This window comes from Gouania willdenowi, chromosome 5 (genome assembly GCF_900634775.1).
Source record: "Gouania willdenowi chromosome 5, fGouWil2.1, whole genome shotgun sequence".
Taxonomy (NCBI): domain Eukaryota; kingdom Metazoa; phylum Chordata; class Actinopteri; order Blenniiformes; family Gobiesocidae; genus Gouania; species Gouania willdenowi.
In genome coordinates this window covers 820,212-838,585 of record NC_041048.1, presented here as the reverse complement: position 1 = coordinate 838,585, position 18,374 = coordinate 820,212, and the positions used below count along the sequence as shown (strand labels likewise).

The 18,374-nt window shown below is 40.5% G+C and overlaps 1 protein-coding gene across 5 annotated transcripts in view; it reads right to left on the bottom strand.

The window, feature by feature from the left end:
• Positions 1-18,135, bottom strand: part of LOC114463144 (dedicator of cytokinesis protein 3-like) — a 59,972-nt gene extending 41,837 nt beyond the window's left edge. For all 5 annotated transcript variants that reach the window (XR_003674069.1, XM_028446433.1, XM_028446437.1 and 2 more), the window contains exons 1-11: positions 18,002-18,135; positions 6,268-6,351; positions 6,143-6,183; positions 6,016-6,071; positions 5,265-5,361; positions 2,590-2,738; positions 2,406-2,490; positions 1,866-1,910; positions 1,643-1,797; positions 1,316-1,397; positions 202-262 (exon numbers count right to left, since the gene is read on the bottom strand). Coding sequence is in view for 4 of the 5 variants with exons in the window: in XM_028446433.1 (XP_028302234.1) it covers positions 202-262; positions 1,316-1,397; positions 1,643-1,797; positions 1,866-1,910; positions 2,406-2,490; positions 2,590-2,738; positions 5,265-5,361; positions 6,016-6,071; positions 6,143-6,183; positions 6,268-6,351; positions 18,002-18,041 (895 nt within the window). In the remaining variant the exon portion in view is untranslated. The remainder of the gene's footprint in view (positions 1-201; positions 263-1,315; positions 1,398-1,642; positions 1,798-1,865; positions 1,911-2,405; positions 2,491-2,589; positions 2,739-5,264; positions 5,362-6,015; positions 6,072-6,142; positions 6,184-6,267; positions 6,352-18,001) is intronic.
• Positions 18,136-18,374: the final 239 nt, after the last annotated feature.

The window sequence follows — 18,374 nt, the reverse complement described above, 5'->3', positions numbered from 1 at the left end:
GGGTGAAGTTGTATCTGTATTTCAGGCTCAATAAACTCATATCTGTGCTTCATCTTGCGTCGCCTTTCATTAATATTTAATGATTGACTGTCTATCAGTTGGATCTGAATGCAGTACCTCTGCCTACCTGTAGGAGCAGTGCTGCACAGTTATATGTTTTAGGTAAAGATTGTTCCTAAAATAATAAAGTAAAAATCATACCTGTTCGAATCACTTGTGAAACAATGTAAAGATCTCTCTTCATGTCTTTGTTGCTCAGATCCTAAAAAAAAACATGAGACAATGAGTGTGTGTGTGTGTGTGTGTGTGTGTGTGTGTGTGTGTGTGTGTGCGTGAATCATTCTAAACACACATGTACGTGTCTAACTTTCACTAAACTTACCTAATGTCAGTAGTTATGTGTTGTGACAGGTGTGTAGTGAGTGAAGCTATAGTGATCATGTGACCTTCACTATGTAGCACCGTCTGTGTGACATGTAAACACGTGTACACGTGTGTACGTCGGTAAGTGTGTGTGTGTTGTATTCTGTCTAATCACAGCAATGATCTGACTCAGTGTGTAACACTACAGTCACTACCACTCTATGGACGGGTGTAGTGACACAGACTGTAACCAGACTAAATGGTGGTCTGTTATACACTCAACTCACCTTTAATTATATAGCGCAAAATACAACAAAATCATCTCAAAGCGCTGAACAAAATATGAAGTCCATAGTAAAAAGAAGAAAGAACTCAACAAGATCCACATGAACAAGCATTTAGTGACAGTGGGAAGAAAAAACTCCCTCTTTTTATAAGAAGAAACCTCCAGTGGAACCAGGTTCAGAGGTGGAGAACATCTGGTTCCACTGGTTGGGGTTAGTGAACAGAAGGACATCTAAGACTAGTTGAGCTAGTATACACACACACACACACACACACACAATTACATGTACACATGTACACACCTGTGTTTACATGTCACGTAGACGGTGCTACATAGTGAAGGTCACATGATCACTATAGCTTCACTCACTACACACCTGTGTCTACGTGTGACTGATATATTTATGTTTGTTAGGTGTACAGCCAGGTGTGGTGTAGGTGTGTGTACACTTTAATGTGTATGTACATTAACGTGTTAACACGTCTGCAAACACACATGCAGACATGACTTGTGTATTGAGCCCGTCTACACATTCTAAGTCTATGGAAATGTAGATCAGACGTACAGACTCAGGGTACGCTTTCATTTACGCGTTCAATAGTGAGCATGAATTTAGAAGCAATCCACCCCCCACTGTGTGTGTGTGTGTGTGTGTGTGTGTGTTACCGTGAACAGAGCACACAGCTGGTCCAGTTTCTCAGGGTTCTTTGGTCCTCCGTTCTTATTCAATCTCACCATGAACCTCTCACTGCAACACACACAAAACAACAATGTACGTAAATAACACACACACACACTAATACACAAACACAAAGGCACACACACACAAACAACCAAAGAGAGAACAGGAGCATCATTTACACACACAGACACACACACACATATTCATGTGTGTGTGTGTGTGTGTGTGTGTTCACTTATACTCCATGAACATGTGTGTTTGTGTTCTCTGAGTCAGAGTGTGAATAATTCAGTGTGTGTGTGTGTGTGTACCTGATGCTCCTGTTCTCCCTCAGGTCGTACAGGTAGAAGAACATCTCCGTATCTTCTCCGATGCTGTTGTAGGTGAAACTCTTCAGATGAACCAGCAGGTGGTGCTGTACGGGAACTCTGCTGAGCTCACCCTGTCTCTGCCTGGGACTGTCGCCCTGGCAACCAGAGGTCAAAGGTCATTAAGGTCCAAGGACATGGGCAGTGATGAGGGGCGTGGCCTCACCTGGGCGGAGCTCTGCTGCTGTACGCTGAGTCTGCTGGAGAGATGCTGTAAGAACACAGCACTGTTACGCTCTGACTGGTCATCATGTTATCATGTGACTGTGTCACGGGCCTCCCATATGCTATGCTATGCTATGCTATGCTATGCTATGCTATGCTATGCTATGCTAACTCCCACACATACATAAAGCTGAGTAAGAGAAACTGTTTCCTGAATAAAATGAATGTTTTAAAAGTTTCCATCCTATAGTGTGTTTAAAGGTTTTCTAGTGAAATAAACATCGTCCTTAGGATTAATCAGTTTTCCACGCCTCTAAAAATGACCTGAACAGAACCAAGGGTCAGGGTTAGGCAACGCGACCAGAACATGTGACCAGGAGCAAGGCTGTTGTGAAGAGTGGGGGGGTAGAACCAATGATATCCTCTTAAATAGTCCAATACAACGTGATAGGCTAATACTCTAGCACCTGTTAGACACAGAAGATCCTGATCCATAATGATCACCAGTTGATCCACTACACCCACAGGTGGAGGTTCTCACCATCTTGTAGAGGTCACACACGCTGACATCATCTTCATCGACCGCCTCAAACTCCTTCCTGGGGACCAAGTCCAGCCCCAGGTGTCTGGGGGGGTGGGGGGGGGGGGCGGGTGAAAAGCATCATGGGATGTTCTCTGTGTCTGAGTGTAACTGTGTGTGCGTTGCATACGTGTGTCTCACTCACTCGTTGCCCCAGTCCAGTCGTACAGTGACGTGCTTCCTGACGTCTCTGCTCTGCTCTGAGGTCATGTGACCTGACACTAGTTTCCTCCTCAGGTCGATAAGCTCCATCATCACATGACGCAGTTTGTAGAACAGCTCCACCCTGTGTTTCTGCACACGCACACACATTAATTTGCATATTAGCTAAATATTTAGTTTCACCCGTGACATTTAGATTTAACATTTAACGTTTAGATTTAACATTTAGATTTACATTAACATTTAGATTTACATTAACATTTAGATTTAATATTTCATATTTAGATTTAACGTTTAGATTTAACATTTAGATTTAACATTTAGCAGTTAGATTTAGATTTAAATTTAGAGTTAACATTAACATTTAGATTTAACATGGACATGATATTTTTACAATAAAGAAATTACGCATATTTCACAAATATTGCTGTAAATCTGGTCAAAAGTAACGTAAAAAAAATAATGTATTATCTTTTATTTATTTATTTTTTAATTGTGGTTTGAGGCTGGGGCCCAGCCGGGCTTAGCCCAAAAGGATGACATGGGCCTGCCCTCCTGTGGACCCACCACCCACAGAAGGATCCGTAGGGGTCAGGTGCAGAGAGGACTGGGTGGCGGTCGGCCACCAAGCTGTTGGCCACGTCCCAACAGCTTCTGGCTGTTGGGACGTGGAACGTCACCTTGCTGGGGGGGAAGGAGCCTGAGCTTGTGCGGGAGGTTGAGAGGTACCGGCTAGATATAGTCGGGCTCACCTCCATGCACAGCTTGGGCTCCGGATCCCAACTCCTAGAGAGAGGCTGGACGCTCAACTTCTCTGGCGTTATCCGCGGGGAGAGGCAGCGGGCTGGGGTGGGCTTGCTTATTGCCCCCCAGCTCAGCTACCATGTGTCGGAGTTCACCCCTGTGAACGAGAGGGTCGCGTCCCTACACCTTTGAGTTGAGGACAGGTCTCTCACCGTTGTTTTGGCCCACGCGGGCTGCGACAGTGAGACCTGGACAGGGGTGATTAGGAAGAACCACCCCGATCTGAACCTGAGTGGTGTTCTGTTATTGGACTTCTGTGCTAGTAACAGTTTGTCAATAACGAACACCATGTTCGAGCACATGTGCTCCCATAAGTGCACGTGGCACCAGGACACTCTAAGCCGGAGGTCGATGATCGACTTTGTAGTTGTATCACCTGATCTCCGGCCGCGTGTCTCGGACACTCGGGTGAAGAGAGGGGCTGAGCTGTCAACCGATCACCACCTGGTGGTGAGCTGGATCCGCTGGCAGGGGAGGAAGCCGGTCAGACCTGGCAGGCCCAAACGTGTTGTGAGGGTCTTTTGGGAACGTCTGGTTGATCCCTCTGTCAGTGGGGTCTTCAACTCCCACCTCCGGATGAGCTTCTCCCAGATCCTGAGAGAGGTTGGAAACATGGAGTCTGAGTGGACCATGTTCTCCTCCTCCATTGTCGATGCGGCCGTTTGCAGCTGCGGCCGTAAAGTCTCTGGTCCTGTCACGGCGGCAATCCCCAAACCCGGTGGTGGCGCCCACAAGTAAGGGATGCCGTCAAGCTGAAGAAGGAGGCCTACCTGGCCTTGTTGGCTGGTAGGACTCTGGACGCAGCTGAGAGGTACCGGCAGGCCAAGCGTGCTGCAGCCCGTGCGGTCGCAGAGGCAAAAATTAAAGTCTGGAAGGAGTTCGGAGAAGCCATGGAGGAGGACTATCGGTCGGCCTCGAAGAGATTCTGGCAAATCGTCCGGCGCCTCAGAAGGGGAAAGCAGTGCTTCACCAACACTGTTTACAGTGCAGGGGTGGAGCTGCTGACCTCAACTGGGGATGTTGTCGGGCGGTGGAAGGAGTACTTCGAGGGTCTCCTCAATCCCACTGTTACGTCTTCCAATGAGGAAGCAGAGGCTGGGGACTCAGAGGCGGACTCACACATCACCCGGGCTGAAGTCACTGAGTGGATGAGATTTGTCCTCAGTACCTTAAGTCTCTGGATGTTGTAGGACTGTCTTGGTTGACACGTCTCTGCAACATCGCGTGGCAGTTGGGGACAGTGCCTCTGGATTGGCAGACCGGGGTGATGGTCCCTCTCTTTAAGAAGGGGGATCGGGGTGTGTGCTCCAACTACAGAGGGATCACACTCCTCAGCCTCCTTGGTAAGGTCTACTCCAGGGTGCTGGAGAGGAGGATCCGGCCAATAGTCAAACCTCGGATTCAGGAGGAACAATGCGGTTTTCGTCCCGGTCGCGGCACACTGGACCAGCTCTATACCCTTCATCGGGTGCTCGAGGGTTCGTGGTTTGCCCAACCAGTGCTTTGTGGATGTGAATGAACCCAGCAGGTCTCTGAGATCTATGGACACAGGTCAGATAGTGGAGCCCAGAGCTCACAGTAACCATGGTGATGCTGTGTTTAGTTGTTATGCTGCAAAGAAGTGGAACAAACTGCAGCAGAGCTGAAGTCAGCATCACATGTGAACATTTTTAAATCAAAGTTAAAGGAACTTTTTTTCTCTACTGTATATGATCAAGAGAGAGATTTATGGTCATGTTGATGATGTCATTTGTTTGTTGATTTTAAAAGATTTTTTCTGTTCATTGAGTTGTATGAAATGCTTTATACACATAAACCTGCCTTGCCTAACCTAAATGTTAATGTGTTTCTTACCACGTAGAGCTGCTTCCACAGTAACAACCACTCCTGGAGTGTCAACGTCACTTCAGTCACCACGGGATCCTCCACAGGAAGTACACACTCATGAGGCCTGGACACACAGACACACACACACAACTGTCAGTCTGTGACGGTCGTCAGTAGCAAGTGAGAAAGTTATTAAGGCGTGCGTGTGTGTGTTTGTGTGTGTGTGTTTGTGTATGGGGGGTGGATTGCTTCTAAATTCATACCCTGCATCTACAGACACTATAATGTACATACACATTAAAGTGTACACACACCTACACCACACCTGGATGTTCATCTAACAAACATAAATATATCAGTCACACGTAGACACAGGTGTGTAGTGAGTGAAGCTATAGTGATCAGGTGACCTTCACTATGTAGCACCGTCTACGTGACATGTAAACACAGGCGTGTACACGTGTACATGTATGTGTGTGTGTGTGTGAGTGTATAACAGACCACCATTTAGTCTGGTTACAGTCTGTGTCACTACACCCGTCCATAGAGTGGTAGTGACTGTAGTGTTACGCTCTGAGTCAGATCATTGCTGTGATTAGACAGAATACAACACACACACTTACTGACGTACACACGTGTGTACGCCTGCACGCCTAACAAGTGGGCGTGTGTTGCAGCCCAAAGGTTTGAAACAAACAGGAGAGTGACCTTTGACCCTCACTGACAAAGCATTGATCCTAACAGGAAGTGATGCTCATGCTAATGCTAATAGACTCACCCTCTGTTCGTGACCACAGCCTTCCTCAAGTGGACGAAGGAGGACGGAAACACTCCCTGAAACACAGACATGCGTCACATAGATCTGTTCATGTTTGTTACAGACATTTAAAGAGAAAAGAGCTCACCTTGACTTTGGGTTTCCTCACTGAGAATCCTCTGAACCAGCCTGAACACACACACACACACGCAAAGACAAAGAGTAAAGTGTGTGTATGTTGTCCTCAGCTCTATCATCTCCCGTGTGTCTCACCTTCACATTTCTCCAGGATGTGCACGATGTCTCCGAGCTCCAACGCCAAACTGTGTCCGACTGAACCTCTGAAGCTGCAGATCACTGACACACACACACACACACACACACACACACCTCAATGCTATTATGTAGCAGCAAGCAGCTGAATGTTAACATGTAGCAGCTATAACTTCAATGCTAACATATAACAGCTAGAACTTCAATGCTTACATGTAGCAGCTAGCACCTCAATGCTATTATGTAGCGGCTAACACCTCAATGCTATTATGTAGCAGCTAGCAGCTAAACACTAACATGTAGCAGTTAGCACCAATGCTAACATGTAGCAGCTAAAACTTCAATGCTAACATTTAACAGCTAGAACTTCAATGCTAACATGTAGCAGCTAACACCTCAATGCTAACATGTAGCAGCTAGCACCTCAATGCTAACATGTAGCAGCTAACACCTCAATGCTAACATGTAGCAGCTAACACCTCAATGCTAACATGTAGCAGCTAGCACCTCAATGCTATTATGTAGCAGCTAGCACCTCAATGCTAACATGTAGCAGCTAATACCTCAATGCTAACAAGTAGCGGATAACATCTCAATGCTAACATGTAGCAGCTAGCATCTCAATGCTAACATGTAGCAGCTAGCACCTCAATGCTAACATGTAGCAGCTAGCACCTCAATGCTAACATGTAGCAGCTAACACCTCAATGCTAACATGTAGCAGCTAGCACCTCAATGCTAACATGTAACAGCTAGTACCTCAATGCTAACATGTAGCAGCTAGCACATCAATGCTAACATGTAGTAGCTAGTACCTTTGTAGTGACAGTCGACCACTCTGTGGTAGAGGATGTGGGCGGGGCTAGGCGGGGCTAGAAGCGCTGCTACAGATAGCATCGTTTGACCAAACTTATCAACTGTTATGTAGAAAAACTATTTCAGACTAAATTCATCATCTTCATCAGTTGTTCTGTTTATTTCATATTTACAGATATTATAAATATTCAGAAAGTTTACTTAAAATCCAGAAAAGCATGAAAATATCAACATTTAAACTGAAAAAATGTTGCTTCTTGTGTCAAATATTGTTATGAGATTAATTTAGATTAAAGTGTGTGTGTGTGTGTGTGTTTAAGCTGTGAGAGGATTTTCTAGATGAAAATGAAATGGTTTAATAATCCGTGTATACACCAGACAAAGGACGCACATCAGGAACACACACATTTTTCAAGTGTGTGTGTGTGTGTGTGTTTCCATGGAAACGGTTTAACCTCTTGTTTGCTTTATGATTTATGATCAGTCTCTATAATAGTTTTATCAAAGTGTATCATGTGCATAGATCTAGAACATAGATGCTAAACTGAGGCCTCAGGCAGCGCTCAGCGCTAACACAGCACAAGAACACACACACACACACACACACACAACAATGAGTGGAAAACACACAAAGTAAGAACAAGTTTCCTGTTAATGCTCAGATGCATGGTGATTCTAACGCTAACGTTAACGTGATGACGCTGTCCCTCTCTATAGAACCTCTAGTGCAGACATAGGCAACTGGTGGCCCGGGGGCCACATGTGGCCCTTAGTTTAATTTTATGCAGCTCCTAAAGTAAATGTACAAAATTACAGAAAAATACACAAAACAAGAGCAAAAATACAATGAATTACAACTTTGCAGGAAAATACAGTAAAAGACAAGATAAAAACACAGAAAATGAACAAAACTACAACAAAATGAACAAAATGACAAAATGAATGTACAAAATTACATTAAATGCCAACAAAAGTACACAAAAAGACAAGAATAACATGAAACATTACACTAAAAGACAACAGAAAAACACAAAATGCAATCATAACAAGCAAAACAACAACAAACATACACAGAATGACAAAGAAACACACAAAACTACTCTAAAAACTCTTTGTTCTTTCCTGTATTAATGCTCACATCACTCATTATTCTAATGAATGTTGATCATGTGACCCTCTGATCAAAAACACACATTTTTGTGGCCCCGCAGTGATAAAAGTTGCCTCACTCTGCTCTAGTGTCTGATCTAAATCATTTACATCTATAGTTTCTATGAAACATGGTCAACGTTCCACTAATGATGATGTTCATTATAAATATGAAGCTGAAATTCAATTATGTTTGCTATGAATAAATATGAAGCGGTCGCTGCACAGACTGAGAACAAACCCTGGATGATGAGGAGGAAACGTTTGTTTAGATAAACAAACATGTTTATGTGTTTTATGGAGGATTTTTATCAGACACATGAAATACTGAAACCTTCAATAAAAATATCAATAAAAGTTCATCCACAGCGAGAACAAGAGTGTGGCACTAATGCAACACCATACCTCCACTGAGCTGATACCAACACCTACAGAATCATCATCATTGTTCCTCTAACACACAGGTGTCAAACTCATGGCCCGGGGGCCAAATCAGGCCCTTAATTTAATAGAGATTGGTCCCAAAATCTAGGAAACTTAAAATGTAGATTTTGTTGGGACTGACATCCAGTGTTGGGAACGTTATTTTAAAAAAGTCATTAGTTATAGTTAATCACTACTTGTTCTAAAAAGTAACTGAGTTAGTAACTAAATTACTCTATAATAATAAAAGTAACTCATTACCAAGGAAAGTAACTATTTATGTTACTGTTAAAAAAAAAAGTTGCTTTATGTCAAATAATTCATATTTTTTAGATGTGTGTGTCGTTGTGAGGTGTTTTATTATAGTTGTTTACAACAGATGTGGACAAAGTCTTCACTCCTGGATATAATGAACACTTCACATGTACGTTCTTGTTTTTGATCATAATTAATATAAAGTAGTGTTTGTATCGTTACCTTAAAAATAACAACTTTTCATCAGATTGTTCCACGCTCACCATCTCTGCTGAGTCATCACATCTGTAGTGTGTGTGTGTGTGTGTGTGTGTGTGCTGGCACGTCACCTTAGCCAATCATAATCTCTCACCTTGTTTCTAACCCACCTCCTCACTACAGCTGTTTATGAATCCAGGGATGTTTTCATAACATAGTTTATTCAATCAATACATGTAACGTTTACATTTAACGTTCAGTAACGATAACGGTGTTGTAACGGCATAAAAAGTCATTAGTTAGATTAGCTCGTTACTGAAAAACAAACGCCGTTATTCCAAACACTGCTGACATCTGTCACTCATTGCTTCAATATTATCAGTTTGTTACATATTATGTCAACGTAGAAGTGCAAACTATGGAAGAAAAACAAAAAAACTAGTAACACACACACACACACACACACACACACACACACACCAGATGGTTGGCTCTGAAAGTGGAGCACTGGGCTAAAGCTCTATTACAGCAGCTTAAACACACACTAATCACCCTGTGTGTGTGTGTGTGTCTCTCTCTCTCTCACTTACGTGTGTATAAGTGTGCGATCTGATGATATTAGATCGATAACGATTAATACATGAGTTTGTAGAACCTTCTGTAGTTCACATTTTAACCATCGCAGTGCCGTGTCTGCATCATATGTCTATGGTAAATACACATCACATCTATAGGTTTTTTTTCTGGTAAATCACATCATTTACTAGTCCGTATGTCAGCGTTACAGAGACCGAATAATTATTAAGCACTTAAACAGGACAGAAGTACACCCTCTCCCTATTATTGTTTTTCTTGTAAAACTATTGATAAAAAATAAATGGTTTATATCACCTATTGCCATTTTGATGAAAAATATAGAGAGATGAGTATTGGTCCATATCACCCAGGCCTAATGTAACCAAAGCAGTAACATTTAATGTCTAAATCATAAATTATAATGGTTTTGATACAGTGATATTCATTCCTTTAGCCTCATTCAGAGGGACAATGTTTTAAAAGTCCTGTTTCTTCACTCACTTGTTATTCCATCGGCCGATTTTTGCATGTTTTACGTGTATTGGCATTGGCCGATGCGCGCTGCTGCGTTTGCTAATCTGCTTTATATAATGAGCAGCTGCCAAAGGCTGCTGTGCATTGCTGGAGACAGAGACTGCAGAGAGCAAAGCCCCTCCCCCCATTAGCAGAGCGTGAAGGAAGCTCTTCAACCCCAACAGCAGTTTTTAAACTTTCAAAGCATCTTTTAACTGTTTTACTCAGCTGACGTTGTTCTGTGGTTTCGTGTTTTTGTCGCGGTTGTATTTAACGAGCAGCTGGCTGGAGGTTTGGTATGTGTGTGTTTCTCTCCCTCTCTCTGCTTCTCACTCTGCGCTCAGAAGAAGTTTTTAAAACTTTGAGAAGCAGTTTACTATTTGTTTGAATATTTAATAATGATGTAATTTAGAACAGAAAGTAGAACAGTTTGTTGCTTAATGCACATCTGACATCACGTTATTTTCCTCTGTTAATTTATGTTCTGGGGTTGTTTTGGAATAAATGTTATTCATTTTTTTGTGTTTAATACTATAATTATACATATTTATACTCAATAATCCTGTTCATAAAATATATCTTCAGTCAGACCAACTTTTGTCAAAGCTATTTTCAGAACAAAGACAAACAGTTCTTTTATAATATTTAATGAGATGTCACTTTATTTTTTACTTGTTCTACATCATCTGTTTTTATTATTTGTTAAATATTTTTTACTTGATGTCGTTCTACCTCACCTTTGTTCATTTCAATAAATGTTCCTTTTTTTAATTGAGACTTGTACCATTTATCATCATCTTAGTGTAATTAATATGATATAAATGGAGAGAGCAGCTCAAGAAAATCGGCAGTCGGTATCGGTCATCAGCTGATGGAAAAAAATAATTGGTATTGGTCATTGACTAAGGCTAAGTGTAATATAGAATATATAATATAGTTTATTGTCATATATGTAAAGCTACATACACTAAATGTGTTCTCTGTATTTAACCCCTCCCTGAGGAGCAGTGGACAGCCACGGAGTAGCACCCAGGGAGGGGTTACAATCAGTTCCATTTTTAGTAACCGTTATATTGCCTCGTGTTTCCTTTGAGATGATCTAACAAGTTTGTGACCCAATGGTCAAACAAAACAGTGACTATCATCTTGAATGGACTAGTTCTGTGGTTAGAGATGAGGAGGAAGAGAAAGTGATTGAGCAGCTCCAGTGACTGTTTGAAACATCTGACTGTCTTTGCTGCTGCTGCTGGTTTACAAACACCGTGCAGCAGCGTATGTCTGACTCACAATCACAATAGCCTCTTAAATATCCATGTGTTTTACAGCGACTATAGACACGCCCACTCATGCACGAAGAAATAAAAACAGCCTATTTTTAGAAGCGTCATTAAAGTGACTTTTCAGAGGCTAAAACTCCAGAAAACAGGTGAGTTTGGGAAAATGAACTTTAAATACGTTGTCGTTGTTGTTGTCGTCGTTGTAACAAATGAAGATGGTTAAAATAGCAGAATACTGGACCTTTAACTGATATAAAACTCAAGAAGTTAAAATCAAACTGGTGTCTGTGTTAACTGATGACTGACCTCTGAGCATAACCAGCTAACACTAAGTCACCAGTTAACACCATCACCAGCTGGTTTGGAACACTGCTGGATTCACTCCGTCATTTTACTGCATACACACACAAGCACAAGCACACACACACACTCTGCTAGGACTCCATCCTTCAAAATAAAACTTAGCTTTTAGAGCTCACAGCAGGAGAGAGGACATCACTAATCTGTACACACACACACACACACACACACACACACACACACACACACACACACACACACACACACACACACACACAAAAATCAGGTCAAACAGGCCATTAAGGCTGGGAGTGAGTGTGATATAAATAAATGTTCATTATTGATGACCTCACAGGCTCCGCCCACTCCCATCATAACGTACATGTGCACGCACACACACACACACACACACACACACACACACACACACACACACACACACACACACACACACACACACACACACACACACACACACACACACACACACACACACACACACACACCATTAAAGGAATTCAATAGGAGCCTGTCGACACACTGAGCTGCAGGGAAAACACACACATTTAGTTTTTTATGTATTTTTTAGGTGATTTTGTGTCTTTCTTGTGTTGTTTGGTGTGTGTTTTGTGTGTTTTATGTGTTCCATATTTCTTCCACATGTTTCCCACCCTGAGGATGTGTGAGTATGATGAGGAGCGTGTAAAGGCACAAAAACATCTCAGCTATAAATAGTGTGTGTGTGTGTGTGTGTGTGTGTGAGATGATATAATGATGATATAATCATTATTACATGTTTAATGTGTAGCGTATTATTAATGATATCACAGTGTGTCTAAACCATCAGTAATAATATATAATATATACGTGTGTATCATCACCTCTGTTTACCACACGTATAAATGTGTTTATTTATTGATCAGAGATTAATAATGAGAAAGCTGTGGATATACAGAGAAGGAGGGGCTTCAGGGACAGGGCGGAGCACTAAGGCTCCCAATGACAAAGATACACTATCACTTTAAGAGATGTGCACACAGTGCACCTGTACCTGCAGCATCTACAGTGTTGGATGTGACATCCAACAGCATCCAACAGCACCACTGCTGCTGTTCATTTAGTGCTGAGCTCATCAAACACTCACTAGTAGGGATGTAACGATTCACTCAACTCCCGATACGATTCGATTCACGATACTGGGTTCACGATAAAAATAAATCTTGAATTAAATAAATAAAAGAATAATACAAATGAAAATGAAGCCTATTAATTTAAATTCTGGTTCTATAATAAACAATGCAAAACTGCATAATAGTTCTTTTTCTTTTAAAAGTGCAACTGAAAATGTATTTTGTGCCTTAACAATTGGACTTTAAAAAAAAAAACCCGTCATTGCACATATTTGTTTGGACCAGCAGAGGGCGCTGGTAACACAGTGGTCGGTTGGCATGCAGATATCTTGCAGTGAAGAAGAGAAGCTATGCTAACAGACAGAGCTAATAGAAAAACGTGACTTTTACAGATATTCAAGTAATATTACAGATATTCTTTCGGTGCTAAAGGGGTAATGAATCATTTATTAACATATTTAAGAGTAGAAGGCAGCCAGAAAGAAAGTATTAGCAGACTCCGCCCGCCGCCAACACTTCCGGATAGCGCCCTCTGCTGGTTAAACAAAGTACTGCGATTCAATTGTCAGAAAATCGATATCAACCGTGATACCTATGAATCGATTTTTAACTGCCTTACGATTAATCGTTACATCCCTTCTCACTAGTGTTTGATAAATAGCCAAATCTTGAAAATCGTCAGCTCAAATTTGAACACACTCCTCCTGGAGCTATTACTACTACTATTACTATTATTATTACTATTACTAGTATTACTTCTACTACTATTACTATTACTTCTACAATACTATTACTATCATTACTATTACTACAATTACTATTACTATTACTACAATTACTATCACTACTACTACTACTATTACTACTACTACTACTACTACTATTACTACTACTACTACTACTACTACTATTACTACCATTACTATTTCTACTACTACTACCATTACTACTATTACTACTACCATTACTATTAATACTATTACTATTACTACTATTATGACTACTACTACTATTACTACTACTATTACTACTACCATTACTACTACTACTACCATTACTACTACCATTACTATTACTACTACTATTACTACTACCATTACTACTACAATTACTATTACTACTACCATCACTACTACTATTACTACTACTTTTACTATTACTACTATTACTACTACTACTACTATTACTACTATTACTATTACCATTACTACTACTATTACAATTACTATTACCATTACTACTACTATTACAATTACTACTACCATTACTACTACTATTACAATTACTACTACCATTACTACAACTATTACTATTACTACTACCATTACTACTACTATTACTATTACCATTACTACTAGCATTACTATTACTACTATTACTACTACTATTACTATTACGACTATTACTATTACTACTAGCATTACTACTACTATTACTATTACGACTATTACTATTACTACTAGCATTACTACTACTATTACTACTAGCATTACTATTACTACTATTACTACTACGATTACTACTACTATTACTATTGCTACTATCACTACTACCATTACTACTACCATTACTACTACTACTACTATTACTATTCCATTACTACTACTACCATTACTACTACTACTATTACTACTATTACTATTACTACTACCATTACTACTACCATTACTATTACTACTACCATTACTACTACTACTACTATTACTATTCCATTACTACTACTACCATTACTACTACTACTATTACTACTATTACTATTACTACTACCATTACTACAACTATTACTATTACCATTACTACTACTATTACTACTATTACTATTACTACTACCATTACTACTATTACTACTACCATTACTACTACTATTACTATTACGACTATTACTATTACTACTGCCATTACTACTACTATTACTATTACTACTACCATTACTATTACTGCTATTACTACTACTATTACTACTACTACTACCATTACTACAACTATTACTATTGCTACTATTACTATTACTACTACCATTACTATTACGACTAGTACTATTACTACTACCATTACTACTACTACTACCATTACTATTACTACTATTACTACTACTATTACTATTACGACTATTACGACTATTACTACTAGCATTACTACTACTATTACTACTAGCATCACTATTACTACTATTACTACTACCATTACTACTACTATTACTATTGCTACTACTATTACTATCACTACTACCATTACTACTACTATTACTACCATTACTACTATTACTATTCCATTACTACTACTACCATTACTACTACTACTACCACCATTACTACTACTACTACTACCATTACTACTACTATTACTATTACTACTGAACTGAATAAATAAAATAAATAAATACTACTACCATTACTATTACTATTATTACTACAAGTACTACTCATCCTCCAGCATTGTTCTAGTGGATGAATTAGTACAACAACAAAAATCATAAATATGTCTAAGTTTATATCTCAATAGTACATTTCTGTCCAAACAAATCAATAATAATGCATTAATCGTATAAAATTCACTGTTATATTATGTCTTTGTATGAACTGGTTGTTGTTGTTGTTGTTGACACTGTGTGCTCTCTGCTCTCTAATCCTTTCAAAATAAAGTCCCAACAATGTCCAAAGAGAAGAACACTTTTCATTTGAAGTGTGTGTGTGTGTGTGTGTGTGTGTGTGTTCCAGAGCACAGCTCCTTAGTTGCTATGGTTACACTGAGACACTTGGGGGTAGCTGGTGCCACTATCGCCATGACAACAGCCTCCTCCTCCTGCTTCTTTAAAAAAGAAAAAGGACCCAAGCAGCAAAAACATGGAAAACTACACAACAACAACAACACACTGACTAGTTAGCTTAGCTGTAGCCAACACTGTGTGAGCGGGGTTCTAAACCAGCTGGTAATCATGTTAACTTGTGACCTAGTGAGTGTTAGCTTGTCATCAGTTAACATAGACACCAGTCTGAACACAACACCAGTGCAGACGTTTAGACGGTGAAACTAATCACCACCAACATGTGATCAGAGGGTCACATGACCAACATTAAAACAATGTGTGTTTTTGTTGTCATGTTGTGTGTCTGTGTGGTTTCCAAACCATGACTCAGCAAACCTCTGATGGCATTTACAGGGGAAACAAAGGGTCTGAGTTTAAGCTCCTCCCATGATGCTCAGCTGTTGTTGCGGCTCAGTGGAGCTGTGATGAGGATGGGATGAAACACGTGGTTCTTCTGCTCGGCTGAAGGCGCAAAGTGAGGGAATGTGGGTCAGAAACCACACGCAGTCGTGTGATGGAGCCCTACTTCACTGACCCTCCTCCCAATGCCCAGATATGACAATGCTAATCGTTAGCTCAGTGCTAAGCATAACACAGACTGTTGTAAATGTCCCACAAACATACTGTCCACTATAAACTCAATGAGTATATACTGTATAGTCTACTATATACTATAGTATGATTAGGAGAAGGACGTTAGCATGAGTAGTACGTTAGCATGAGTAAAACGGTAGCATGGGTAGAATGTTAGCATGAGTAGTACATTGTGTGGGGAGTGGTGGCCTAGTGGTTAAGGATGCTGGCCTTGTAATCAGTTCAAGCCCCACCTGGGCCATCACTGTGGGATGTTGAGCTGCTCCCCAGGCGCCGCAAAATGGCTGCCAACTGCTCTCCAGGGATGGGTTAAATTGAAGAGGACAAATTTATGTGTAACAATGTGTAATATCATATACCAATAAAGTTTTAATTTAATGTTAGCATGAGTAGTACGTTAGCATGAGTAGTTCGTTACCATGAGTAGTACATTAGCATGATTAGTACGTTAGTATGAGTAGGACGGTTTGTATGAGTAGTACGTTAGTATTAGTCGTACATTAGCACGAATAGTACGTTAGTATGAGGAGGACGGTTTGTACGAGTAGTACGTTAGCATGAGTAGTACATTAGGATGAGTAGTACATTAGGATGAGTACTACGTTAGGTTAAGTAGTAGGTTAGCATGAGTAGTACGTTACTATGAGTAGGACGGTTTGTATGAGTAGTACTATGTATTAGTAGTACGTTAGCATGAGTAGTACATTAGCATGATTAGTACGTTAGTATGAGTAGGACGGTTTGTATGAGTAGTACTATGTATTAGTAGTACGTTAGCATGAGTAGTACATTAGCATGATTAGTACGTTAGTATGAGTAGGACGGTTTGTATGAGTGGTACGTTAGTATTAGTCATACGTTAGCACGAATAGTACGTTAGTATGAGGAGGATGGTTTGTATGAGTAGTACGTTAGCATGAGTAGTACATTAGGATGAGTAGTACATTAGGATGAGTACTACGTTAGGTTAAGTAATAGGTTAGCATGAGTAGTACGTTACTATGAGTAGGACGGTTTGTATGAGTAGTACTATGTATTAGTAGTACGTTAGCATGAGTAGTACATTAGCACGAATAGTATGTTAGCATGAATAGTACGTTAGTATGAGTAGGACGGTTTGTATGAGTGGTACGTTGGTATTAGTCGTACATTAGCACGAATAGTACGTTAGTATGAATAGTACGTTAGCATGAGTAGTACGTTAGTATGAGGAGGACAGTTTGTATTAGTAGTACGTTAGTATTACATTTATAACACTGTTTTTAATACAGAGTCAATGCTAACACAAACACATGTAGTCTGAAGCTGCGTTCACACAGTAAACCGTACAGTTGCACCTGGTGCTACTTACCAAGATGCAGCACGAGCAGTTTTCAGCTGCATCAATGCATCTTTGTGGCAGTGAAAACTCTCACGTGCACATGTTTCATCTTTCAAAATAAAAGCACCGAGGGTCCCCCTTGTCTGAAGCTGCGACCCACGAGTTGGAAACCAAAAGTGTGAGAAAGTGAGAGTTTAAATGGAAAGGACGGCGCGTGCTTTTATTGTGAAAGGTTCATAAATAACATGTATGTGATGATAATAAGTTCAGGATGTGTAAACATGAATCAGTAAACTTTCCTTTGTTTGATCTCATCTGTAATTGATTAATAGTTGTTTTTTTATATTAATTGATTTCAAAGTAAAGTGTGACTCACCCACTCCGAGCTTCTCGTCCTCAGTAGAGGTCCACATCATCGGTCTGTCCGTGAACTGGACCCTACGGACGATCACCGACGGTCCCGGGACGGAGGAGCGGAGTGTGCGTCACAGCATCCACCGTGCGCGGTCCCGGTGTTGCTCCTCCCCTTTAAAGGATCAGATCAGCTCTGACCGACACAGTGCACGCAGCACGAGCACGCGCACGTGTGCGTGCACTGCTCACAAACAAATAAGAAAAATAAACGTGTGCATGTACCGTGCGTGTGGCGCCCCCGTGTGTTCGTTAGTGTGAAACTATCTTAAATATTTAAATTCTTGTTTTTATTGGTTTTATGATCCTTTAATTCATCGTGGGAAATATTACAGAAT